Raw genomic sequence first — 27856 nt, 5'->3', positions numbered from 1 at the left:
TACCTCGAGGTTATAGTAAAGAGGAAGATACAGCCATCAGCAAAAACAAGCTGATGATTTCCCCCTGCATGAAAGTACTGAAAGGCTGTATTTTTTAAAAGAGTTCTTACTCACTTTGCTATTAAGAACAGTGACTCAAATTATTTTTCTGACCCAACGCATTTGAAAAATCTGGAATAATTCTACTGAAAGCAGTAGCTCAACATAAGATGAGTTCTGTGAAAGGGGTAAACTACTTAAAACATGCAGCTTTGGGAAACAAACCTCCAAATAATTCCCAACTGTCCCTTTTCTCTAGCTGAGAATTATTAGCTTGAGTGGTAGATACTAAAATGAGGTCAGTTTTGCTAAAATATACCAACATTTTTGATTCTTCAATCAGGGCAGCAAAATGGGCTCTTCGACTCTGTTAACTACTCAATGATCAGTAGCATCTTTAGCAAAATAACCTCTTAAGGTAACCCCTCCCCCCAGCCAAAAAACAAAACAAAACAAAACATGGCAGGGAACATGGCCACTGGCTGCTCCTGAGCCACAGCTCTCTCTGCTCCGTTGCTAAAGTGGGTCCTCAGTTTCCTTTCCCAACGCCAGTTTGGATCACTAACTAAAGCAGCACAGTTTGTATTAGTCCATCTATTGTGTTTCTTGATTGATGGGAATAGGATGATGAAGCCTGGAGACAACAGCAAGAGGTTCTAATTTCTGGCTGCACAACTTGGGTGTGTCTGTTGGGAACAGATGCTAAAACAGTGTGGGGATGCAGAGGGAAGTGCATTTGCACACTTGGTGAGCTCTCAGGTGGGGTCTATGGTGACACCCAGCACTTGAACACTATCTCCCATCAAGAAAGGCAGAAGCTTCCTTGGGACATGGCTTTTACTGTAACAATGGGTATTTAGAATCACACAATCAAGAGATAAAACTCATATCCAGCCACTCATGAAACTGCTTGTCACAAACTTCAACCCATACAATGTGAGGATGAAGTATTATGTATATGAATGGGCGGAGAGTTAGTGAGTGAATGAGTGTGTATGTATATGAAAGAGGAGGGAAAGAAGGGAGGGATGGAGGGAAGGAGGAAGGGGGATGGAGGGAAGGAGGAAGGAAGATGGAGGGAGAGAGAAAAATTGTTTCCAAGTCCTGAGAGTTCCTGAAGCTCAAAAGGAACATGGCACATGTGCAAAGTCTGCCAATACTTTTCTTCCATTAAGTCAGAGACGATAAGCATCACGGCTTCCACCTGAAGACTGGGCCTGGACTAGTCAAAGGATACATTTTAATAGCAGCCTATTATGATGATGGGTGTTATTACCATAATCACATTCCTGCAACAGAATGTGATGATTTTAAGATGGAATTTATTTTTTTAAATACACACATCTTAAGCTTAAATTGTTCCAGAAACTGAGGCCTGGATAGATGTTCAAAGGATACTTCTAGACATAAAAAGACATCCCCCAAGGAGAACCCCAGGCAACACCTCTGGCTTCTTGCAGATCTCTGCATGTCAACCACATCTCTGTCTCCTGCAGAACTGAAAGACAATGCATTGCTTTGCATTTCTGTAAACAACCGTCCACAGGAATTGAAACTTGGTGTGAAGGATATAATTTTCCCATCAGAAATGTAAACATCATTTCATGTTTCATTTAAGCCCTCCTATTAACAACCACACACATAGATCCTAAGGTGTTCTATGTCAGTGACATAAGGCAGGCCCTGCAGTGTTTTTTTTTTTTTTTCTTGGTGATCCATAATGTGATTCTGAAATAAAAGTGACAAACAATTTTTAACACTGCATATGTTCAAAGACCTCTGCCAAGAAGGGGAAAAAATAGTCTTGGCGTCAGAAGCTGAAGTATGACACTTCCTCTGTGATCTGTGAGGAGGAAAGGAGTGGCCGCGTCCCTGATCTTGTCAAGTTAACAGCAGGATGGCAGATGAAACTTTCAGGAAGCTGAAGCACGTGGCTTCAGTGGATTCCCATTTCTATGCTCTGGGGGAGAGGAATGTGTTCACCTTTTTCCATACTTCGCGGATTGTGTGTCTGCATGCTGGAAGGCAGGGAGGAGGATGCTGAAACCAGAGACCAATATCTTAACTTCTAAAGAACACCAAGGATGAGACCAAAACTAGTTCTGTTCTCTGACTGCCAGCAGTTGTCTTGAGGAAGTGCCGAGCTGGGTACCTGGCTAGATGTCACACAGCATCTCAGAATGGCCTGCCTCAACTGTAGGCAAACTACCCAAAGTGACAAACAGCAATACCCAGGTCTGTTTCCCTTGGAAGGCACAGAGCAAACAACTTAAATGACAAGCAGATAATATTTAACATTCTCGACAGCAATTTGTTGGTGCTGAAAGCACAGTTAAAAAGTATTATATGTTAGGCAAAGGTCCAAACTCTGCAGGCAATGAGCAAAAACCTCTACCGTCCTCCTACACAGAAGAAAACCAACTGATTTTGAAAATGTAGACCTGGGGCTCCTCCATGTCAATGATACCCAAGTCAAGCCAAGTGCCCATGGAAGGTCTGCAAAGGTAAACCAAAGGTTGCAGCATTGAATTGTTCCCACTGCAGAACAGGGTGATGGCTTGTGGAGGAGGGGTCTATGGGCAGGATAGGGGAGATGAGGGAATTCCCATGAAGTAAATTATTGGGGAAGATTTCTGGAAAACTGCCATCCTCACCTCAAAGATCCACAGAAAGGCAGTTAGGGCCTGGTCTCAGGTGAACCATGACCTCCCCTCTGAACAATGGCTGCCAAAGGCTGGAGCTTTAATGAGAGCTCCCAGAATGCTATGCTTCTGCTCAGCTATCTGCTGCTTTATCATTGGCAGAGGGGTAGGTGGGGGGTACAGGTCTGTGTCACACTGTAACTGAGGCCTGGTTACTATCTGAGGGTTTCCAGATTGCAAGTGTCCTGGACATCCACTGATGTTCTGGCTCAAAATCTTCATCCTAGTTGCCTTACTGCCTAAGATAGTTTCTTGGAAGCCTTAACCACAAGCCCTCTAGGCTGTAAGATGGTTACTCATTTGGGGTATTTGAAATCACTGAACATGACCTCCATAATGGGCAAATGGCTCAAAACATCAAGCCATTTGTAGCTTTTACAAGTGAAAGACATCCTATTCTTCTTCTGCTACCTATGGAAAAACTGACAAATACAGACATTGCTCTGGAGACTGGTACCCAGAGGGCAGATGAGTCCCCAGGGTGGACCAACAGAACAGGCCCTGTAGAAACACCATTTAGCCTAACTTCCAGATAGGAAAGGGGAACCTCCGAGCTGTGCAGTGAGGAAATCACTATTTCACGAGGAACAGTATTTTTAGATGGCGTGAGAAATGAGGAATGCATGAAGCTGCGGATGATAACACGGGGCAGTCTCCCCAAGGCAGACATCTGGGCCGCATTTCTGCCGCTCATTTCCATAAGGGCCCCTTGTTTTGCTCACTTGTCTCTTTAAGAAAGTTTCTACTTGAAAAAAATGGGTGCTTCTGGAACGGTTACCATGCCACATGCTGTCAACTTTTTATAGTCAACTCTGACATGCTTTTCTCTTGATTTTCTGAACTTGTGAGTTCTCAATTCTTGATTAAGCTGAAAATGCCAGTGGGTAATCTCCACCCCTCATTGCCCACCTCACGTCTGATCTCTGGGTCTCCCTGCCTCGCACCTTATCTCTGCATCCTGATTTCCATCTCCTTGTGTTTCTGGTCTTTGTTTAAGATAATCCATCTCTCTGGTCTTCCCAGAGCAATAATTCAACTCTCAGTAGTGAATATTCTCTTTTGTTTTCTCAATTTCTCAGTCAGAAGTCATTATATTTCTTAGTTTTGGTGGGTCACCAATGTGCCCTAATTATATCCTCTTGAGGATTCGCCTTCCTGTTTTTAAGAAAGTGCTGCTCCATCTCTTCCGTTTGAGCCACTGCAGTCAGAGTCAACTACACTATTAATATTTGTTCAGCTGGGCTCCAGGTCCCCGAGTCCCCTTAAATATGTGGTGACAAGAGCACCCTCAGAGCTTAAACTGCAGGCAAGTGAAGCAAGCTGATGGTGGATGAACGGAACATGCTTTTCTCAGTCCCACCACTGGGCCCAGGTGTACCAGTCAGCCCTCTCAATGTGGGAATGTGTGATTTGTGTGACAGGACAGAATCAAATCAACTGTTCTGAAAAAAAAAAAAAACAAAAACAAAACTGTATGTTAAACCCGACGCCCTTGCCCCCTTTTCCACCATCACTGTGTTCCCAGCAACATTTGTCTCCTGCGTGGATTTACTGCAGGGCCCCCTTTATCAGTCTTTCCTTTTGCACTCAGACATTTTTCAAGTCCATTCTCCAAGTAGCAACCAGACTTTGGTCATTCTCTAGGTGAATCTGCTCATGCTACTCCTTGTCCCAAACCCTCAACAATTTCCCATTAAAATCCTTAGCAAAAAAGTCAAAGTCTCTCCATAAAACCACAACACTCCCATCTGACCCCCAACGGTCTGTCGAAATTTGTCTCCTGCTATTCTTTTATCTCTTTGTTCCACCACACTCTCTCTCTTATGGTACTTGCAAACAGTAAACTTTCTCCCCTCAGGGTCTGCCTCTTGCTTTTTCTCCATGTGGAATGTCCTTCCTGAAAGACCTCTTGTGTGGCTTGGCTTCCCATCATCCAAACCTTCATCCCAACGTGATGTCCTCAATACAATCTCTACATTCTGCAAAAGTGCTTCCCTGGTGGCGCAGAGGTTAAAGCGTCTGCCTGCAATGCAGGAGATTTGGGATCGATTCCTGGGTTGGGAAGATCCCCTGGAGAAGGAAACGGCAACCCACTCCAGTATTCTTGCTTGGAGAACCCCATGGACTGAGGAGCCTGGTGGGCTACAGTCCATGGGGTCGCAAAGAGTTAAAACCACATCCCCCAAGAACCCACTATGCAATTACTTGGTTTTACTTTGTACTCTTTGAGATATTCTATTTATTTAACTTAGATTTCTCTTTTCCTAGACTATGAACATCATAAGAAAATGTATTTTTTTTCAGCATTCTGTCTCTAGTATTAGCAAAGTGTCTGGTTTTGAGTGAGACTCAATATATAAACATCAAAAGAGTGAATTAATGAATAAATAGCTTAAACAATCAGGATGCCAAAAGAATACTGCCATGAAGAGACAACTGAAAAAGTCCTTAACCTAGTTTGTCAACAGAGCAAAAAACACATCAAAATATTGCTAGATAATCCATTTGTATAGCTTTTATCTATGCCGCACAACTTATAATTCATTTATTAGGCAAAACCTGACTTATTGAAATTAAATTAGCTGATGCATATTTAGGGAGCTTCTTGAAAAAGCATTCACATACGCTGTTTAAAGTTGTAATGACAATAACTAAGTTATGTTTCTTAATCCAAATTATGTAGATTCCCTACAATGAATCTAAGACATGAGCATGGAAAGAATAAGACAGCAAAAGAATGAACTCAAAGAGAGTAGGCTAGTAAGGAGATCAGAGCAAAAAAAAAAAAAAAAAACACATTAGGTGGGAAAGCTAAGCTAACAAGTATCTAAAAAAGAAAAAAAAAAAAACCTCTCTGAATAGTTTAACTAGGGAGACTCCATCAGAAAAATGTGTCAATGAGGTATAGATGTGACCAACATGCTTGTTCCTCCTCATTACTTATATTTTATGTAGTTATGTGTATTCCCATCACATGCCAAGATGGCTCATGGGGATTTCCAATGTGGGAAATGTCCTTGGATTATTACTTTACTGGAAATGATGGATTCACACCAATACACACACTCATTTACCAGTTTTCAACTCATGAAACACTACATTTTTGCCAAGCAGATGGGTCTTCACTATGACTGAGAAATATATTGAAGATTACCAGCTTTCAAAGCAACTGAACGTCTCTCCTAGCCTCAGGAGCATTCTAAGGAGGAATGGCTCTTAGCATCAGGAGAGGCAGGTCAGACTCTTGGCTCTGAGATGCTGAAGTTTTGAGTTTGTCATTTAACCATTTGATTCCAGATGAAGATAAAGATAGCAATACCTACCCTACATGTTCTGCAAGATTGTTGTGAAAATAATACATGTCAAATAAGTGTTTTGGAAACTGTCTATTTTGGTTTAATTTTTACTCTGCATCTTTGAGGTTATTTTGTGTGTGTGTGTGTGTGTGTGTGTGTGTGTGTATCATTACCCATTCCTTTTTATTGAGTAGGATGTTTTATTATATGTATATACTACAATTTTTAATCCATTTACCTGTTGATGGACATTTGAGTTGTTTCAGTTTTTGGTTATTATGAGTAAGCTGCAATGAACATTTGTGTACAAGTCTTTATGTGCTTTGTTTCTCTTGGACTTGCTGGGCCTTATGGTAGTTTTATGTTTAGCTATTTAAGAAACTGCCAGTTTTCCAAAGTAGCTATACTTTTTATAGCCCTGAAAGCATGCATGAAGTTCTAGTTGCTCTATAATCTTGCCAACACTCGGTACTGTCAATACAGTTCACCATTGAACAACAAGTGTTTGAACTGCAAGGATCCATTTATAAGTAATTTTTTTTCAACTGTATGCATCACAGTACTATGCTACCGACAATTGCTTGAATCCACAGATGCAGGATTTTCCAGGGTCAACTCTAAGTTACATTCAGACTTTCAACTGCTGGTTTCAGATTTTTACATACAGATATCAACAGATAGTTGGTACCCTAACCCTTGGGTTGTTCAAGAGTCAACTGTATTTTGAAGTTTAGCCATTCTAATGTGTGTGTTGTAGTATTTTATTATGGTTTAAATTTGCATTTCCCTGATAACTAAAGATACTGAACTTTTTTTTTCATGTGTTTATTGGACATGTCTATGTCTTTTGTAAAGCATCTGTTCAAATAATTTGTTAAACTTGTTTTTTAAAGTATGCTAATTTCCAAATATTGAGGGATTTTTCACTTTTATCTGATACTGATCTCTAATTTAATTCTGTTCAAAATTTGATTCTGTTCAGAGAACACACTCTATAAAATCTTAAACCCTATTAAGTTTTGAGACTTGTTTTGAGACCTAGAATATGGTCTACTTTGGTTAATATTTCATTTGCACTTGTAGTGAATATACATGTTGCTGTTGTCAGAATGTTCCCCAGATGTTAATTAGGTCAAGTTGTTTGATAGTGTTATATACATATTTTATATTCTTACTCATTTTCTATCTACTTTCTATTAATTACTTGGAAAACAGTCTTGAATTATGCAGCTATAACTGAGAGTGTATCTATTTATTCTTTCAATTAAAAATTCCTTCTTTTGTTTCATGTATGATGCCATTCAGTTACTGGATGTAAACATTTTAGACTTAATATCTCTTCTTGATGAATCAAACCCTTTATCATTAAGAAAATTCCTCCTAATCTCTGATAATATATCTTATTCTAATATCTTCCTTCTCTGATATTATTATTTCACTCTGGATTTCTTATACTTACTTTTACATGGATATATATTTTGCCATCCTTATACTTTTATCCTATGTTTGTCTATATTTTTTTTGCATAGATAACTGCCTCATTTATGCATTCCTTTTTTTTTAACTTTACAATATTGTATTGGTTTTGCCATACATTAAAGTTATCCTCTAAATTGAAGTTGTCCTGCATACACCTTTTAAAAGCAAGAGGAAAAGAAAAAGCAAGCACCAAAATGGGTATGTCAGACCACATGGTCTTCTACTTGAGATCAACAATGTTCATACCTGTTTTAAAAATGCTGAAATCGCAGTAATTAGCAAAAATGACACTGCTGTTTACTTAAATACAGAAAAGCACCAAGAGCTCTCATTAGGAAACTCCCATAGTCTCTTTCCATACCCAGACATTTCCAAATAATCTATTTCCTACCAAAGGAGAAAGCTAAATTCATGAGCCATCATAAATGGAACAAAATACTTTACAGTACTCATGTGAGCAAATGAGCACAAAACCAAAATCATAAGAAAAATGTACAATATTGTGTGTTGTCTGAAATCTATTTGCTGTTATATGTTAATCACTGAACCTCTAAAATCCAAGCTTCATAGCATATTTACTTATTGTATTCCTTGGTTTACTTGAATAATCCTTTTACACATCACTGCATATATCCCGAAGATCTTATTAAATAAGTAGAAAAACAGGCATGATGTACAATGAGGGAAATATTCAGTTTCATTAAAAAAAAATCCCCATCATGATGATTTAGCACAATTAGTCAAACCCACTCCAATATCACACTCAGAGGTTGTTTTAAAGATTAGTTATATATAAAGTGATCTTAGATTACTGAAAAAAATTAACAAACATCAGAAATCCCCTATCAACAAAGGTGACTCCTTCAGCAAAACAGAACCAGACGATCCCTGAATTTTTCATCTTAATGAAACCAACCCAGTTCTTTTATACAAAAACCCACTTTTTTCTAAAGAAGCAAAAATGAGATCATGGCTAAATAAATCTGACCATTTTGCCCATCTTCACCACCAAAACCAATCAACCTCATGCCGTCAGTCAATAATTACAGAAAGATAATCAATCACCCATCTTTGGCTCAATGACTAGGTCTACTGGATACTTATGGAATAAATGTATCTGCCTTTTCAAAACTGAGGATCAAATCATAGCATCTTATATGTTCACTGACTGTGTTCCCCTACCTCGTGCTGATTCTTGGCCAGCCATTCCTTAATGGTGCTAAGGGCGATGACTGCAGCAGGCTCGTTTGGAAAACCTAAGTGAAAAGCAGAAAAAGACAATTTTTTTTTTAAAAAGGCAAAGGTGATAGAGTCAGTCATGGATGGATATGGGTTTTTTCCTCATTTAGTCAACATTCAATCCAACCATTTAGTACTGAGCAAGGCAGACCCTAGTAAGTGGTCAACACACTCTACAATTCACATCACAGGAGATGAAGTCTGCAATGCTATATACAAGAACACTGGTCCTACACCCATCTAGAGCAAGAAGGGCAATAGAGAACTAATTGTCTCTTCAGTTGTATGGTTATCTATTAAAAAGAATTTACAATTGCTTAATGGCTTTCACAACATTTTCATATAATTTTCTCATACAGTTCAGTTCGGTTACTCAGTCGTGTCCAACTCTATGTGACCCCATGGACCGCAGCACACCAGGCCTCCCTGTCCATCAGGAACTTCCAGAGCTTACTCAAATGCATATCCATTGAGTCAGTGATGCCATCCAAGCAACTCAACCTCTGTCATCCCCTTCTCCTCCTGCCCTCAGTCTTTCCCAGCATTAGGGTCTTTTCAAATGAGTCAGCTCTTCGTATCAGGTGGCCAAAGTATTGGAGTATCAGCTTCAACATCAGTCCTTCCAGTGAACACCCAGGACTGATCTCCTTTTACGATGGACCGGTTGGATCTCCTTGCAATCCAAGGGACTCTCAAGAGTCTTCTCCAACACCACAGTTCAAAAGCGTCAATTATTTGGTGCTCAGCTTTCTTCACATTCCAACTCTCACATCCATACATGACTACTGGAAAAACCATAGCCTTGACTAGATGGACCTTTGTTGGCAAAGGAATGTCTCTGCTTTTTAATATGCTGTCTAGGTTGGTCATAACTTTCCTCCCAAGGAGCAAGTATCTTAATTTTATGGCTGCAGTCACCGTCTGCAGGGATTTGGGGGCCCCAAAAAATAAAGTTGGCCACTATTTCCATTGTTTCCCCATCTATTTGCCATGAAGTGATGGGACTAGATGCCATGATCTTAGTTTTCTGAATGCTGACCTTTAAGCCAACTTTTTCACTCTCCACTTTCACTTTCATCAAGAGGCTCTTTAGTTCTTCACTTTCTGCCATAAGGGTGGTGTCATCTGCATATCTGAGGTTATTGATATTTCTCCTGGCAATCTTGATTCCAACTTGTGCTTCCTCCAGCCCAGCATTTCTCATGATGTACTCTGCATATAAGTTAAATAAGCAGGGTGACAATATACAGCCTTCACGTACTCTTTTCCCTATTTGTAACCAGTCTGTTGTTCTATGTCCAGTTCTAACTGTTGCTTCTTGACCTGCATATAGATTTCTCAAGAGGCAGGTCAGATGGTCTGGTATTAACATCTCTTTCAGAATTTTCCACAGTTCGTTGTGATCCACACAGTCAAAGTCTTTGGCATAGTAAGTAAAGCAGAAATAGATGTTTTTCTGGAATTCTCTTGCTTTTGATGTTGGCAATTTGATCTGTGGTTCCTCTGCCTTTTCTAAAACCAGTTTGAATATCCGAAAGTTCACAGTTCACATATTGCTGAATCCTGGCTTGGAGAATTTTGAGCATTACTTTGCTAGTGTGAGAGATGAGTGGAATTGTGCAGTAGTTTGAGCATTCTTTGGCATTGCCTTTCTTTGTGAGTGGAATGAAAACTGACCTTTTCCAGTCCTGTGGCCACTGCTGAGTTTTCCAAATTTGCTGGCATATTGAGTGCAGTGCCATAACAGCATCAACTTTTAGGATTTGAAATAGCTCAACTGGAGTTCCATCACCTCCACTAGCTTTGTTTGTAGTGATGCTTCCTTAGCTTCCTTCCCACTTGACTTCATATTCCAGGATATCTGGCTCTAGGTGAGTGATCACACCATTGTGATTATCTGGGTCATGAAAATCTTTTTTGTACAGTTCTTCTGTGTATTCTTGCCACCTCTTCTGAATATCTTCTGCTTCTGTTAGGTCCATACCATTTCTGTCCTTTATTGAGCCCATCTTTGCATGAAATGTTCCCTCGGTATCTCTAATTTTCTTGAAGGGATCTCTAGTCTTTCCCATTCTATTGTTTTCCTCTGTTTCTTTGCACTGATCACTGAGGAAGTCTTTCTTATCTCTCCTTGCTATTCTTTGGAACTCTGCATTCAAATGGGTATATCTTTGCCTTTCACTTCTCTTCTTTTCAAGATGTCATATTAAAGTCTATTACCCTCGGTTGACAAATCAAATAAATTCAGGTCAGAGACCGCATGTGGTGGACTCAGGGTAACATAGTCAGCAGCCCTCCATCAATGAGCTGTCACAAGACAGGGTGAGAAACTGGTCACATAGTCAAACCACTGAAAGATATTGTACAAATTCAAGGCAGGCAATGCCTGCTCCATTTAAAGCCATTGGAAATGTCAACATGAAAGGACCTGATTTTATAGTACAGGTTTGGTTTTAGAAGGGCAGGAAGAATGATGCACTTATAACACATCAATGAGCATGAGCACGCATAATCAGAGTTTCTAAAACTCATCCTGGAGTGTATGTAAACAAACACAGTCAAGAACTCACAGAATCATCAGACATTCTGCCAATAGAGATAAATATGAGGGGATAACCTTATAAGTTACTCATTTATGGGGCAGAAAGGAGAGATGGGAGTGACTCCTACTGAAACTCAAGCTCACCACTGGCTTTCTAGTCACAAAAGTCTGTAGCCCTTCACTCAGTCTTCATCTTCTTTGGTATTAAAAGTTTTTAACTCATTTTTCATGTTTCAGTGTCTCTTCCCTTCTGAATTCTTTTTTTAAATCTTTGAAGTGTTTTAAAGTATATAGTTTAGCAGTTTTCATGTCCACAAACTTGTGCAGTCATCATCACTAATCCCAGGATATTTTCACCATCCAAAAAATAAGCTCTGTACTCATTCCTCTCCCCAATCTCACCTCTCCCTCAACTCCTGGCAAGTACTAATCTACTTTGTCTCTAGAGATTTGTATATTCTACTCCTGGATTTTCTTTTTTCTATCTTTTGGTTACACTGCACAGCATATGGGATCTTAGTTCCCCAACCAGGGATTGAACCCTGCCGCCCGCGCCCCCCCTCCCCCCCCACCACTGGAAAGAATATATTCTAGTAGTTCTAACGGTTTAAATACTAATGGTTTAAATCTCAGTGGAGTTTCAGAGAAAATGTGAGAGAGAAATAGAAGAGGACTTGTTTGTCCCCACTTCCAAAAGTAAGTGTTGCTTTTCTAATTAAGTCTCTACATGCTTTGTGAAAGAGTATAGAAGGAAAGGGACCAAAATAAAGCAGTGCCAAGCTCCACTTGGTCACTGTCACCGGGGAGAGAGAACCCTGCAATATGAAAACCAGTGCAGACGTTCTCAAACTTGCAGATTCGTTTGTGGCATTTAGGATTATGGCTTTCTTGCACATTGTTTCACTTTCCTTAAATGAAGTCTCCAAAATGTAAAACTCTTAAAATGAGAAAAGCCTGTTTGTTCATTAGCTAGTTCACCAAACAAACAGATTGAACCCACTTCTCTAATGTTCTTTACCACTAGTGCCACCTGGGAACCCCATCATTTAATTAGAAAAGGGTATATATGTACGTACACATATGTACTTATGGATATATCTGTATAGACAGACCCTAACCAGTCCTTGTCTTTATTTTTTTTAATTTTATTTATTTATTTATTTTAGTTTTTTATTTTTTAAATTTTAAAATCTTTAATTCTTACATGCGTTGGGAGGGAGGAAATAACAAGAGGCCATTACAATCCAGCAAACAAGGGCATTTAGGAATGCAGGGACATGGATGAGAGCTGAGCAAGGAAGGGGGTTACTTTCTAGAAAACGACAGAATATTTGGGAAAGGGAACGGTATGTCAGGAGCCGAGGGGGACACTGTCCTTGGGAATAAGATATGAGCAGCAAGGAATTGATAGAAAAGGTGAGAGAAAGTGAAGCGGGGGAGCAGGAGTCCTAGTGGGCTGCAAGGAGAAACAAGGTGGCCAGAATAGGTGTACGTGGTTAGGAGTTAACCACAGTGAGATTTCCAGTCCAACTCTCCCCTGAGTTGAAAACCTACATTTGTAATTACCCAGGTGCTTCCCCTGATGGGCTGTAGAGCCGGACGTACAATGTGTGACCAAAAGTGCAACATGCATTCGTCCACAAAAGGAACCCCTTCCTGAGTTTCTGGTTCTGCCCAAGCTCCAGCTCTCTTTTAGCAACTGCAGAGCCCAGTGGCTTCCCCCCTGGTAACTTGGTCCCACAGGCAGTGTCCCTCTGACACATCTGACATCACCCTGTTCTTCCTTACCCATCGATCTCACAGAAGGTCTGATCCGCTCTCACCCCAACAACTGCAGTTGACTTGTACCTGTGCTCTTGGTCTTCTCCCCTTCTCTCGCCTATCCAGCACATCGCCTTCAGGTGACTCTCCTAAAGTACAGTTACCACCACCTTACTCAAAACAATGGCAGCCTTGGCTGACTCTCCGTCTCCTTCAGAATAAACCTTAGCATCTTAGCTTGGGCCCCCCAGGGGCCTTTCTAGATTTGTCTTACCTCTATTCTCTTCCCATGAAAACCTCCAACTTTTTGATGTGTTTAAGAAGTATTTAAATAGTAAAATTATAGGGCTATATAAAGCTAATAAATTCTGTAATCACGCTCAGTTGCAATGGCCATCAGCATTAACCTTTAGAAGATGTAATTCCCCACAGAGAAATTATACAAGTTCTCCTAGAACCATGGCAACTGTGGTCACTTCTCAATTATGTGTGACCTCCTGGTCACTTTCCCACATTCATCAAACCTCTGGCACTGAGTTATAGTTTTCATCTCCACCTCCAGGCTTGTAATAACCTTGGGCAATTTTAACATCCAAGATGATGACTCACTCAACACCTGGCTTGCCAGTTCCCTGACCTGGTCATTTTTGATGACAAACCCCACCTTACCTCCTCCCCAGATCACACTCTGGACCCTGATGTAATATTTCCATTCCAAAGCTATCTCCCAAAACCTCTTCTTTTTAGAAAGTTCAGCTACTTTCCAAAGAACAGCCTTTGCAAGCCTTTGAAGGCTGCTCTGTCCTCAGACCACTCCCCAGATTCGTGCTAACACTTCTCTCCTGAGTGGTCTGACTCTGTCTCATGTTGTTTTACTCTCTGCTTTCTCATTCCAGCCACACTGCCCTTCTTTCTAGTCTTTGAATGTGGCATGCTCCTTTTCACCTTCCTGCCATGAGGCCTTGCTCATGCTGTTTCCTCTTCCAGAAATGGCATTTTTCTCTTTTCCTAGCTGATTTTAACATTTGCTCTTTGCTCAGCCAACACTCCACCAGGGAAGGCTCCCCTGATACAGATGACTACCCACCTCATGCTTTCATAAGACCACGTGCCTTTTCCTTGCAGCACTCACTGGAGTTGCAATTTTATGTTTACTTATGGAAATATTTGATTAAAAATCTTCATAAAGTGAAAGTCCTAAGGAGATAAGCTACCACACCTGTTTTTAACTCATCATGTATCCCTAAAACATTGCTGGCACACAGGAAATGATCAATAAGTACACGTGGACTCAGGAACCTTTGCACCAACAGCAGGAATGGTTAATGACTGGGAGAACAGGAGCACTTAGCTCAAGAGTATGGTGTGAGATGTCCAAGCAGAAATGATGTATCCACATTATCCTATTTCATCCCTGAGGGAAAACTATTGAGAAGCTGCATTTGAGAAAATATAGCTCCTGGTGGGAAGATATGCTGTAATTAAATGGGGAGGAAAATATCCAGACAAATAACCCTGAAAACATACTTGCTGTCAGCAGCATAAGTAAACAAGATAAATATTATACTATGTTCTGGGTAAATAGCAACCACACAACCCTTTGCCCACTTAACTGCAAGACCCCAAGGGTTACAAGCAAGACCAATGAATAGACAAGGGTGGATTTGTGCCCAAGGATGGGCTCCTGAGGAGAATAAGGCCTGCCTCAGGAGGTCTCAATGGTATTCTGGTCACCAAGGGGCTTTTGTTCACAAAAGCAGAATGGCCACCCAGAGGCAAGGCTGCAGACAAGCTTCAGATGAATCACTGAATTAGATGACATAGAAAATCTCTTCCAAGTATGAGGGTCAATGAGGCTGAGAAAACCATTAGCAATTCAGGGCCAAGCATGCAGGGAGCTGTGTGTGTCCAGGTGTGCATAGGACATGCTTCTGTCATTCCAAAGCTACTTAGTTCCTCATTCATTAGGGTTATTAAAATTAACTTTTGCTGTCAATGGTGAAGCCAACTTATACAGTTTTTTAAAATTTATTTTGTATTTAAGTTGCTTGCAGTTTTTCACACATACACATATGTGCGTGTGTGTATGTATCACACACACACTATTTACCACATCAAGATATAAAACATTTCCGATACTGCAGAAAACTGTCTTGCCTTAGGTCAATACCTATGCCCTGAAGGAACAGCTAATCACAGATTCATTTGCTTTGTCTGCTTTTCCATTTCATATACATGGACAAAGTGCACTGTCTGTATTTTGTTCAATATGACGCCTGCCTGATTTATCCACATATCCATATAACCATGCTATATTCACACATGCGGCAGAAGCTCATTCTTTTTCACTGGAGGGCTGCATCCCACTACATGAATAGTCCACAATTTATCCATTCCAGTATTGACGGATAATTGGATTGTTTCCAGTTTGGGGCTATTGTGAATAAAGCTGCCATAAACATTCTCTTACATGCCACAATGAAAACAAAAGCACTTGTTCCTGTTGAGAATGTACCCAGGATTTGGGGCTATGGGCCCAGAGGTTCATTCCCCAGATGGTAGGACTGGTAGCTCCTACCAGTCTTTCAAAGCAGTTGTACTGATGTGCAGTCCCAACAGAAATGTATTAAAGTTTAAAACAATGTATTTATCTTTCTAGTTAGTTAACATGTCAGGATGTACTTCATTATATTTTCTTGACCACATTTAAAGCCATTAAGGATAGCTTTAGGCTAATCAATACCTTTTATAGCTAGAAGCTCAGACACACTTTCTGACTCTCTTGTTGTCTCTCTACAAAGCAGTGAGTACTTACACCATAAGGGGACAAATTCCGTCAACAGAACATCAAAACAGAAGAGGGAAAATTGGGGACAAAAGGGAGAAACAGAGGGGGACAACCGAAACAGAAAGTTGAGTTTGCAATGCTTTTCATCCATGGCGTATCAAATACCACTTTAGCCATTTTCTCTCACTCAGTTATTACCTTATATTTTCTCTTTGCATCAAGCTGCAGAAAAGATAATAGCAGCAAAGAGTCATTGAAGTCTCTACCCAAAACACTGTTTATTGGAATTGTAGAAAACCCTAATTGTTTCCATCATAATTGGAGTGAATCTGGCTTTGAACTTGTCATTGACAATTTTCCTCTCTAGCTTTCTTTAAAAAAATATTGCTGTTGTTGATAATTTCCCAATATCAGTTCACGAGGTGGCAAAGAGCTGGAAACAATTGAGCGCAGAAATATCTTTAACTTTGTCTATAGGCTGCTATGGAGAAATTAAAGTTGTCCCATTGTTATAAAACAAATATTTTCTATTGAAAATCCAGCACAGTCTACCAATATAAATATAAATATAACATACTCTGCCCATTTTTGAGGAAGAAGCAATGGATCAACTTCTGTTTTAAACTCAGTGAGGTATGCTTGGAGCTATAGATTACTACATCATACAGAGGCAGATGGTAATGCCCTAAATCAATTATTTCTGAGAAGCTCTTAGCATGCAAAAGAGTTAAAAATCAAATTGAACAGAATACCCAGTATAGTTAATCCATGCTTTAAAATATTCAACCCATCTATCATTCTGAAGGAAATCAGCCCTGGGATTGCTTTGGAGGGGATGATGCTGAAGCTGAAACTCCAGTACTTTGGCCACCTCATGCGAAGAGTTGACTCTTTGGAAAAGACTCTGATGCTGGGAGGGATTGGGGGCAAGAGGAAAAGGGGATGACAGGATGAGATGGCTGGATGGCATCACTGACTCGATGGATGCGAGTCTGAGTGAACTGTGGGAGTTGGTGATGGACAGGGAGGCCTGGCGTGCTGCGATTCATGGGGTCGCAAAGAGTCAGACACGACCGAGTGACTGAACTAAACTGAACTGTTTATAGTCCACCCAGCGCTTGCATTTCCCCTCATCTTCTAGCCCAGTTTCCAGCGATCACCTGCGCTTTAACTGCCGATGCCTCCCTAGCAGTTGTAAGAAAAAAAACCATCTAGTGATCAATGCCCAGGCAAAGCTCATAAATGTAAAACTATTGTTTGTGTACTGAATCTTTTTTTTTTTTTTTTTAGCTACACAATTTCTTCTGTAGTGGCCTTTACCTCAAAGGGTATTTAGTCCATATTATCAGCTCTATCCAGCCAGGCACTTGGCCCAAGGCTGTGATAAAATACTAAAACTTTATGGGATCATAAATCTCCATGTCCATTGCATATTATTTAGAAAGTGGTTGCCACACTCACCAGCCCTTAGGGTGACTATAAGCACCCAGTTGGGGCCAAATGGACATTAAAAAAAAAAAAAGCAATAGTTTAAAAAAAAAATCAAACTCAAACTCTGCCCATTAAATTCACATCTACTTTTAAATCCTCCCTCCCCCCATCAAGTCTTTAATGAGGAAAGCACGCTGCTGCTTTTAATGTTTCTATTTACACACAAACTCAAATAAAATGAAAATATCAGTTATTAAACATGGGATTTTCCGCATTGATGAAAATCTGTCCTAAATGAGGGGGATCATGAATTACTGGGCTTATTGAAATGTTAACATCAGTTGGACTGGGATTTTGAACATTGACATACTGTAAAATTATACTTTGCTTGATTTTTTAAGAGGATAGCCACAATCTTTTTCTGTCTTAGCGCATGAATTCTGGTGTGGGGACTAAGTAGACAATGAAACAACACACATTACAAGCTCAGGCAAAAGAAGATGCAATGCAAGCCGGGTTGTGTTTTGCTCAGAACATACTTCGCCAACCCCCTGAACACACATCCAGCCCTGCCCTGCGTGGGCAAGAGAGGTAGAAGCATGCAGATGGGGAGTGTGGTGGACACGGGGAACCTTACAGGACATGATTGCTGTTAGCCTCAAAACAGCTTTCCATAAACCCCCTCCCCGAGGCCTCCTTCCAAACCAAAAAAAGCAATTCTGATAGCGTGATGGAATCAAATTACTTGAGAGAAATGAGCTGAAGGAACCTCACCGTTAAGCAATTGCCAGAGCAGCCACTCAGACAATCCTGACTAACGGCTGAGTTTCACAAGAGATAAACCAGGTGAAGTAATGAGACTGACACTGGCCCCTGTCACTGCAGCGAGCACGGCAGCAGAATGCTAACGAGGGTGTTGCTGGCTTCTCTCAGCAGAGCAAAAGGGCACCTGGAAGGCAAGAGGGAGACATCTGCAGCCCGTCTTCAACAGGGTGGAGTCTTAGCTGTTGTTTGAAAGGACAAAGCAGGCTGTGCCATACATCTGTATACACATAAGATGCCAGGCTTGGTTATTTGCATACACATGTGCATGCTCAGTTGCTTCAGTCATGTCTGACTCTTTGCAACCCTATGGACTGTAGCCCACCAGGCTCCTCAGGCCATGGGATTCTCCAGGCAAGAATACTGGAACAGCTTACCATGCCCTGCTCCAGGGCATCTTCCTGACCCAGGAATCGCACCTGCATCTCCTGCCTTGCAGGCAGATTCTTCACTGCTGAGCCACCAGGGGAAGCCCATTTGCATACATACACACATAGGGTATGGCATATCAGTCAGTTGCATCACTGTGGAAGACTCAGACCATGCCCTACATACATCCCCGTGGCATGTGTAATCCTCGCATCCTGGCTCAAGTTACACCCACTGGCACCTGCTGCCTTTCAACTGTGGGTTCTCACTGCCCACTGCGGGGCAAGCCCAAAGTGTCAGGGTATCAAAGGCACCAGGAGCATCCTTCAGTCGTGACTAATGAGGTGGTGGGTACCCGCATCAGATCACCGGCCCCCTGGTAGAGAAGGTTGAGGGGCATGCTGAATGCTGCCCAGTGGGTGGATGCTCCCATGATCCACAGCAGTGATGCTCAGCAAGATCCTTTGCTGACCCCCTCTCCTTGTCTTTCTCCCCCACTACCATTCATGAAACTCTCTTCCAAACTCAACCCTAACCTCTGCTTCTGGGGGAAAGGAAACTATGACAGCCGTCAGCATCTGTTCATGAATTTGAGCAAGTGAGGTGTTACGTCTTACCTGGAGAGCACTCTTTCTCTAAACTTTTCTAGTTGTCGCCTTGGGAACATGCACAATGGAGAATGTTTTATAAGTTACTTAATGACAGAGAGAAGAGTTGGGGGAGCCCGCTGGTCATCACGTCATGAAATCACAATCATATTTTACTTTTGGGAGGTGCAGAGGGTTTCCCTTGTGGCTCAGCTGGTAAAGAATCCACTTGCAATGTGGGAGACCTGGATTCAATCCCTGGGTTGGGAAGATTCCCTGGAGAAGGCAACAGCTACCCACTCTAGTATTCTGGCCTGGAGATATTCCATGGACTGTATCATCTATGGGGTCGCAAAGAGTTAGACACAACTGAACAACTTTTGCTTTGCTTTCAGAGGTCATAAGACAGGTTCACACTGGCATATGAAGCTGCCCCACGACATAGAAATCTTGAAATAGCAAAATTGCTGCTGTTGTTAACATTTTGCAAGTAATTATTGTGTACAAGTCACTAAGTAAAATGCATGCCAATACTAAGCAATCTTCACAACAGCCCAAGGAAAAGAAGAGAGAAGAAGAATGAAAATGAGTTGGCTTCTAAATGGACAGTGACAGTGTATTGAGGGAGGAGCTGGTCAAAGTTGTTTAATTTGGATAAATCCTGAATACAATCAAGAGGTATGCACAGTATAGTCTGTGTTGTACAAGCTTTAATGAACTTAGAATCACTCACTAATATGATAAATGTCATGTGGACCAGCACCTACCTGAAGAGGAAGCCATGATACCACACGTGGCTATGGATGGGCACGGGATGGAAGCCTGTTCTTAGAAGCCCTGCCACCTCTGGCTTCCACCTAACAGAGCTCCAAACCCTCGAGACTCCCTTCAAGATGTATACAATCTTTATCATTTTACAGAAGTGAAAAAGAAAAAAAAAATGACTGTAGGGGAACTCAAGCAGAAGCAGGGCCAGGGCCAGCCTTCCCCCTCCACCCCCTGACCTGGATCTACCAACTTCCCTCCCTCCATCCACACTCTAGCCCAGTGCCTGGCATTCAGTTCAGCCTCACATCTCTGCAGAAGGATGATCACCATAGCGCTTCTCCTTCAGAGACTCTAGTCCAGATGCAGCACTGTTTCAAATTCCAAAGAAAGGAAGTCAGCCTGAAGGCCCCTGTGGTCAGAAAGTTTGTTGCCCAAGTACAGAGCCTCCTGTGAGGACCACACCTGCTAGCCCTGGGCCTCATGCCCTCCTGCCCTCTTTCTCAGGTGGCAGCCCCCAGTCTAGCACTTATATCTTCACTGCAGAGCATGACTTGGGCCCAAGGAGACCCTGGGGATCATAGACAAGCTGGTCATTCCTCAACGTGTAGGTACTGTAATTTTTGACACAGTTATTAATAAAATCTGAACATTTGAAGCTCACTGGCTCACAACAGAACTTCTGTGATATCATGCCTTTCCCCATGGCTCTGCCTTACCCCTCACTGGTATCAGCTTAGTACTGATTTTCCAAACATGACCTCTAGAATTGGTCATAAAGAAAGGAAATTTCTATACTTCTTAATCTCCTCATACCCATTCTTTCATTTCACTTGACATTATGTATGCTATAGTGAATAATGCCCCATAATTCTACTATATTCACCTCAGACGAGTAACTTTTGCTTTCTGTTAAAAAAAAAAATTGTGGAACATGAAGTTTTCAAGTTGTCTCTGCTCGGCAAAGCAGGTCTGAATGAGCTGCATTTTTATGGGACACAAGGTTATCATCTATGCAAGCTTCATCAATTTCTCAAACTTATGAGCACTGGTGTCTTATTTCTAAGAGTGTTTTTAAAATCACCTTTTGCCTAAGGAATTATAATAATGACCTGAGAAATGGTTCATGAAACAAATTCTATTCTATGCAAGCTGTTCCTACTAACCCTGAATAAGTCTCTGGAGAAGGGAGATGAAAGATCTCACAGAATCACCTGGAAAAGAATTCTTATGAATTTTTTTAAAAGATGATTTTTCCAAAAAGCGTAATCAAAGGAGTTTGTTGAGGACATCACATTTGAGTAGAAAAGACAGATACTGGGATCAACTGAGAGATGAAAATGCAGTGTCTACTTTCTGAACTGGTGGTGTGTATGGTACATGGACCTGGGGGACAGTGACCTTTCCAAATTTAAAGCATGTGATCTCATGTCCATGCTAGGAGCCCCGAGTGGATTCCTCCACGCTTATGACCAAAGCCCACACTCCTCACTTTGGCTTACAGGGCACTTCTGGTACCCTTCCCAAAATCTGAAATGACCTCAGACCCATGTGATTGGTCACCTTGCATCCATCCCATTGCAATAGAAGCTCCAAGAGGCAGAACCCTTGTCTTACTCATTTTTCCAACTTTAGTTGTGCTGTTCAGTCGCTAAGTCATGTCTATTTGTGACTCTATGCACTGTAGCCCACCAGGCTCCTCTGTCCATGGAATTCTCCAGATAAGAATACTGGAGTGGGTTGCCATTTCCTTCCCCAGGGGATCATCCCAACACAGGGATCAAACATGTGCCTCTTGCATCAGCAGGCAGATTCTTTACCGCTGAGCCACCAGGGAAGCCTTCCACCTTCAGTGACAAAGCAAAATAGGAGCTCAAAAATATGGAGTATGAACAGTAGAGAACCTGGGGCATAATTGTTTGCTCCAGTGCCCTGTGAGGCTCCCTGCCATGATTTTACACCACCTGAGGTCTAGGGAAATCAGTCCTTGCCACTGGAGGGAAGGAAATGAACAGATTCTATGTTGTGTACTAGAGCGTGCTGGCTAAATATCCCACGCACATGACCTTTAGTTTAGTCGCTCAGTCATGTCCAACTCTTAGTGACCCCATGGACTGCAGCATACCAGCCATCCCTGTCCATGGCCAACTCCTAGAGTTTACTCAAACTCATGTCCATTGAGTCAGTGATGCCATCTAACCATCTCATTCTCTGTCCGCCCCTTCTCCTCCCGCCTTCAACCTTTCCCAGCATCAGGGTCTTTTCTGAGGTCTTTTAAGAGGTCTTTTCTAATGAGTTCTTCGCATCAGGTGGACAAAGTATTAAAGTTTCAGCTTCAGTATCATTCCTTCCAATGAATATTCAGGACTGATTTCCTTTAGGATGAACTGGTTGGATCTCCTTGCAGTCCAAAGGACTCTCAAGAGTCTTCTCCAACACCACACTTCAAAACCATCAATTCTTCAGCACTTAGCTTTCTTTATGGTCCAACTCTCACATCCATACATGACTACTGGAAAAACCATAGCCTTGACGGACCTTAGTCGGCAAAGTAATGTCTCTGCTTTTGAATATGCTATCTAGGTTGGTCATAACTTTCCTTCCAAGAAGCAAGCATCTTTTAATTTCATGGCTGCAGTCACTATCTACAGGGATTTTGGAGCCTCCTAAAAATAAAGTCTGACACTGATTCCACTGTTTCCCCATCTATTAGCCATGAACTGATACCTGATACCATGATCTTAGTTTACTGAATGTTGAGTTTTAAGCCAGTTTATTCACTCTCCTCTTTCACTTTCATCAAGAGGCTCTTTAGTTCTTCACTTTCTGCCATAAGGGTGGGTGATGTCATCTGCATATCTGAGGATATTGATATTTCTCCTGGTAATCTTGATTTCAGCTTGTGCTTCCTCCAGCCCAGCATTTCTCATGATGTACTCTGCATATAAGTTAAATAAGCAGGGTGACAATATACAACCTTGACATATTCCCTTTCCCTCCTTTCCCTATTTCGAACCAGTCTGTTGTTCTATGTCCAGTTCTAACTGTTGCTTCCTGACCTGCATACAGGTTTCTCAAGAGGCAGATCAGGTTGTATGGTATTCCCATCTCATTCCGAATTTTCGAGTTTGTTGTGATCCACACAGTCAAAGGCTTTGGCATAGTCAATAAAGCAGAAATAGATGTTTTTCTGGAACTCTCTTGCTTTACCCCTGATCCAGTGGATGCTGGCAATTTGATCTCTTATTCCTCTGCCTTTTCTAAAACCAGCTTGAACATCAGGAAGTTCACGGTTCACGTATTGCTGAAGCCTGGCTTGGAGAATTTTGAGCATTACTTTACTAGCATGTGAGATGAGTGCAATTGTGCGGTAGTTTGAGCATTCTTTCGCATTGCCTTTCTTTGTGATTGGAATGAAAACTGACCTTTTCCAGTCCTGTGGCCACTGCTGAGTTTTCCAAATTTGCTGGCATATTGAGTGCAGCAAAACAGCATCATCTTTTAGGATTTGAAACAGCTCCACTGGAGTTCCATCACCTCCACTAGCTTTGTTCATAGTGATGCTTCCTAACGTCCACTTGACTTCACATTCCAGGATGTCTGGCTCTAGGTGACACACCATCGTGGTTATCTGGGTCATGAAGATCTTTTTTGTCTAGTTTTTCTGTGTATTCTTGTCACCTGTTCTTAATATCTTCTGCTTCTGTTAGGTTCATACCATTTCTGTCCTTTATTGTGCACATCTTTGCATGAAATGTGCCCTTGGTATCTCTAATGTTCTTGAAGAGATTGCCAGTCTTTCCCATTTTATTGTTTTCCTCTGTTTCTTTGCACTGATCACCGAGGAAGCTTCCTTATCTCTCCTCGATATTCTTTGTAACTCTGCATTTAAATGGGTGTATCTTTCCTTTTCTCCTTTGCCTTTCACTTCTCTTCTATTCACAGCTATTTGGAAGGCCTTCTCTGTCAACCATCTGGTGATGTCCATGTGTAGAGTCTTCTCTTGTGTGGTTGGAAGAGGGTGTTTGCTATGACCAGTGCATTTTCTTGGCAAAACTCTATTAGTCTTTGCCCTGCTTCATTCCGCATTCCAAGGCCAAATTTGCCTGTTACTCCAGGTGGTTCTTGACTTCCTACTTTTGCATTCCAGTTCCCTATAATGAAAAGGACATCTTTTTTGGGTGTTAGTATGGCAGAAAGTGAAGAGGAACTAAAAAGCCTCTTGATGAAAGTGACAGAGGAGAGTGAAAAAGTTGGCTTCAAGCTCAACATTCAGAAAATGAAGATCATGGCATCCGGTCCCATCACTTCATGGGAAATAGATGGGGAAACAGTGTCAGACTTTATTTTGGGGGGCTCCAAAATCACTGCAGATGATGACTGCAGCCATGAAATTAAAAGACGCTTACTCCTTGGAAGAAAAGTTATGACCAACCTAGATAGCATATTCAAAAGCAGAGACATTACTTTGCCGACTAAGGTCCATCTAGTCAAGGCTATGGTTTTTCCAGTGGTCATGTATGGATGTGAGAGTTGGATTGTGAAGAAGGCTGAGTGCTGAAGAATTGATGCTTTTGAACTGTGGTGTTGGAGAAGACTCTTGAGAGTCCCTTGGACTGCAAGGAGATACAACCAGTCCATTCTGAAGGAGATCAGCCCTGGGTGTTCTTTGGAAGGAATGATGCTAAAGCTGAAACTCCAGTACTTTGGCCACCTCATGTGAAGAGTTGACTCATTGGAAAAACTCTGATGCTGGGAGGGATTGTGGGCAAGAGGAGAAGGGGACGACAGAGGATGAGATGGCTGGATGGCATCACTGACTCGATGGATGTGAGTGTGAGTGAACTCCGGGAGTTGGTAATGGACAGGGAGGCCTGGCGTGCTGTAATTCATGGGGTCACAAACATTCAGACACAACTGAGTGACTGAACTTACTCAGTCAACCATTTTGCCATTTTGCATTTATTTTCCTTGCAGATGGTCTTGAGCCCTGCCTCCTGTACAATGTCACAAACACCTGTCCATAGTTCTTTAGGCACTTTGTCTATCAGACCTAATCCCTTGAATCTATTTGGCACACATAGGAGAACAAGACCTAGATCCTCTTGGTTTTAGGTCTGATAAACACCTCTTGGCTTCTGTCACCCTTAAGTGGGGGAGAATATAGGACCAATTTCAGGGACACAACAGCACAGGGAGTGTCTAAGTTTCGACTGTCACCCAATCAGAGTCAGAAAGCAGTTTATGTCCCAAGAAGCTGATTTTATGCCCCACACCTGCCCAGGCAGGATCAAGGTTCTCCTGAAGCAGCCACACCAGAGACCATCAACACAGCTCCCAGCAGTGTTAATCCCAATCAACAAACATGGAAGAAGATGAGTTAGTCCCCAAAGCCTCTGATTATTGGCTTTTACAGATCAATGCTTGGTCCAGTTCCCTGAAGGCCTGTGTAAACTGCCCTCATCAGTCCAGCAATGCCTCTAAAAAGATTCCCAGTGACCATCTGCACTTTGATGGTCACACAGCGTGAACTATCTCTCAAGGCTGAATGCTGAAATAGACACTGGCTTCAATCCTCTATAATCTGAGGTTTGAGCTAGCCTCCCAAAGTCAGTATGCACTATTTTCCTACATAGGGAGGGCCCAGCTGGTGGAAACTCTTCTCCACAGTTTGAAAGCATATATCATGGCGGCCACTCTTTTGCTGAGTGAGCCAGAGGTGAATGCACTCTTAGGGCATAAAATTATAATCAGAAATAAAACACTATATATGAAATCTTTAAAAATACAAATGAATGTATAGGCAAAACAGAAATAGACTCACAGACAGAATCAAAAACTTGCAAAGGGAAACAGGGAGGGACAAATCAGGGATATGGGATTAACAGATAAAACGGATAGCAACACAATAAACTGTATGGCATAAGAAATCATAGCCATCATCTTGTAATAACCTTATAATGGAAGATAATCTGTGAAAATACTGAATCACTATGCAGTGCACTTGAAACTATATAATATTGTAAAACAACTATATTTCAATGAATAAAGAAAATACAACTGAAACTAATACAACATTGTAAAACAATGATACTTCAATAAATATATATCAGGATGAATAAAATTTTTTAAATAATAAAAAAATAAATATAATTAAGGTTCACTGGAGGACTACATAGTGAAAGTCATTTGCAAAGACATTTCAAAAGATACCAGGTGAGAAGTTCTGAAAATTTCCATGTTGAGACAGATGGCAAAGCTTCAAGTCTGATGTGAGCAGGAATGCCACCAGCAGACCACTGTATCTCTTTTTAGTATTTTAGTTTGAGTGTGCTGGATCAGATAAGTGTCCCCTGTTCTAAACTCTTCTTTGCTACCTCATTTACCACCTGGCTTTGCAGAACCTGTCCCTGTGGGTGGAGTGTACTTCTCTGCCTGACTAATGCCAAATTTGAGTGTGTGACTTGCTTTGGTCAATAGGATGTGAGCAGAAACAAGGCTTTTAAAACTCTTGGTGTAGGGTTAGTAGAAGGAATGAAATCTTAAAAATTAGGGCAGAAATAAATGCAAAAGAAACAAAAGAGACCATAGCAAAAATCAACAAAGCCAAAAGCTGGTTCTTTGAAAGGATAAATAAAACTGACAAACCATTAGCCAGACTCATCAAGAAACAAAGGAAGAAAAATTAAATCAATAAAATTAGAAATGAAAATGGAGAGATCACAACAGACAACACAGAAATACAAAGGATCAGAAGAGACTACTATCAGCAAGTATATGCCAATAAAATGGACATCTTGGAAGAAATTGAGAAACTCTTAGAAAAGTACAACTTTCCAAAACTGAACCCAGACAGCAACTCTTAACAGACCCATCACAAGCATGGAAATTGAAACTGTAATCAGAAATCTTCCAGCAAATAAAAGCCCAGGTCCAGATGGCTTCACAGCTGAATTCTACCAAAAATTTCGAGAAGAGCTAACACCTATCCTACTCAAACTGTTCCAGAATATTGCAGAGGAAAGTAAACTTCCAAACTCATTCTATGAGGCCACCATCACCCTAATACCAAAACCTGACATAGATGCCACCAAAAAAGAAAACTACAGGCCAATAGCACTGATGAACATAGACACAAAAATCCTTAGCAAAATTCTAGCAATAAGAATCCAACAACACATTAAAAAGATCATACACCATGACCAAATGGGCTTTATCCCAGGGATGCAAGGATTCTTCAATATCTGCAAAATCAATCAATGTAATACATCACATTAACAAATTGAAAAATAAAAGCCATGTGATTATCTCAATAGATGCAGACAAAGCCTTTGACAAAATTCAACATCCATTTATGATAAAAAATCTCCAGAAAGCAGGAATACAAGGAACATACTTCAACATAATAAAAGCTATATATGACAAACCCACAGCAAACATTATCCTCAATGGTGAAAAATTGAAAGCATTTCCCCTAAAGTCAGGAACAAGACAAGGGTGCCCACTTTCACCGCTACTATTCAACATGGTTCTGGAAGTTTTGGCCACAGCAATCAGAGCAGAAAAAGAAACAAAAAGAATCCAAATTGGAAAAGAAGAAGTAAAACTCTCACTGTTTGCAGATGACATGATCCTCTACATAGAAAACCCTAAAGATTCCACCAGAAAATTACTAGAGCTAATCAATGAATATAGTAAAGTTGCAGGATATAAAATCAACACACAGAAATCCCTTGCATTCCTATACACTAATAATGAGAAAATAGAAAGAGAAATTAAGGAAACAATTCCATTCACCATCTCAATGAAAAGAATAAAATACTTAGAAATATATCTACCTAAAGAAACTAAAGACCTATATATAGAAAACTATAAAACACTGATGAAAGAAATAAAAGAGGACACTAATAGATGGAGAAATATACCATGTTCATGGATCAGAAGAATCAATATAGTGAAAATGAGTATACTACCTAAAGCAATCTATAGATTCAATACAATCCCTATCAAGCTACCAGTGGTATTTTTCACAGAGC

General features: G+C 41.1%; 1 protein-coding gene across 1 annotated transcript in view; it reads right to left on the bottom strand.

The window, feature by feature from the left end:
* Positions 1-27856, bottom strand: part of MACROD2 (MACRO domain containing 2) — a 2334919-nt gene that overhangs the window by 635082 nt on the left and 1671981 nt on the right. Inside the window, exon 8 of the mRNA XM_018056932.1 lies at positions 8699-8772. Within this exon, the coding sequence (XP_017912421.1) occupies positions 8699-8772 (74 nt within the window). The remainder of the gene's footprint in view (positions 1-8698; positions 8773-27856) is intronic.

Source organism: Capra hircus, chromosome 13 (genome assembly GCF_001704415.2).
Source record: "Capra hircus breed San Clemente chromosome 13, ASM170441v1, whole genome shotgun sequence".
NCBI classification, from domain to species: domain Eukaryota; kingdom Metazoa; phylum Chordata; class Mammalia; order Artiodactyla; family Bovidae; genus Capra; species Capra hircus.
Note: the sequence above shows the minus strand (reverse complement) of the source record. Positions and strands in the feature narration are given on the sequence as shown.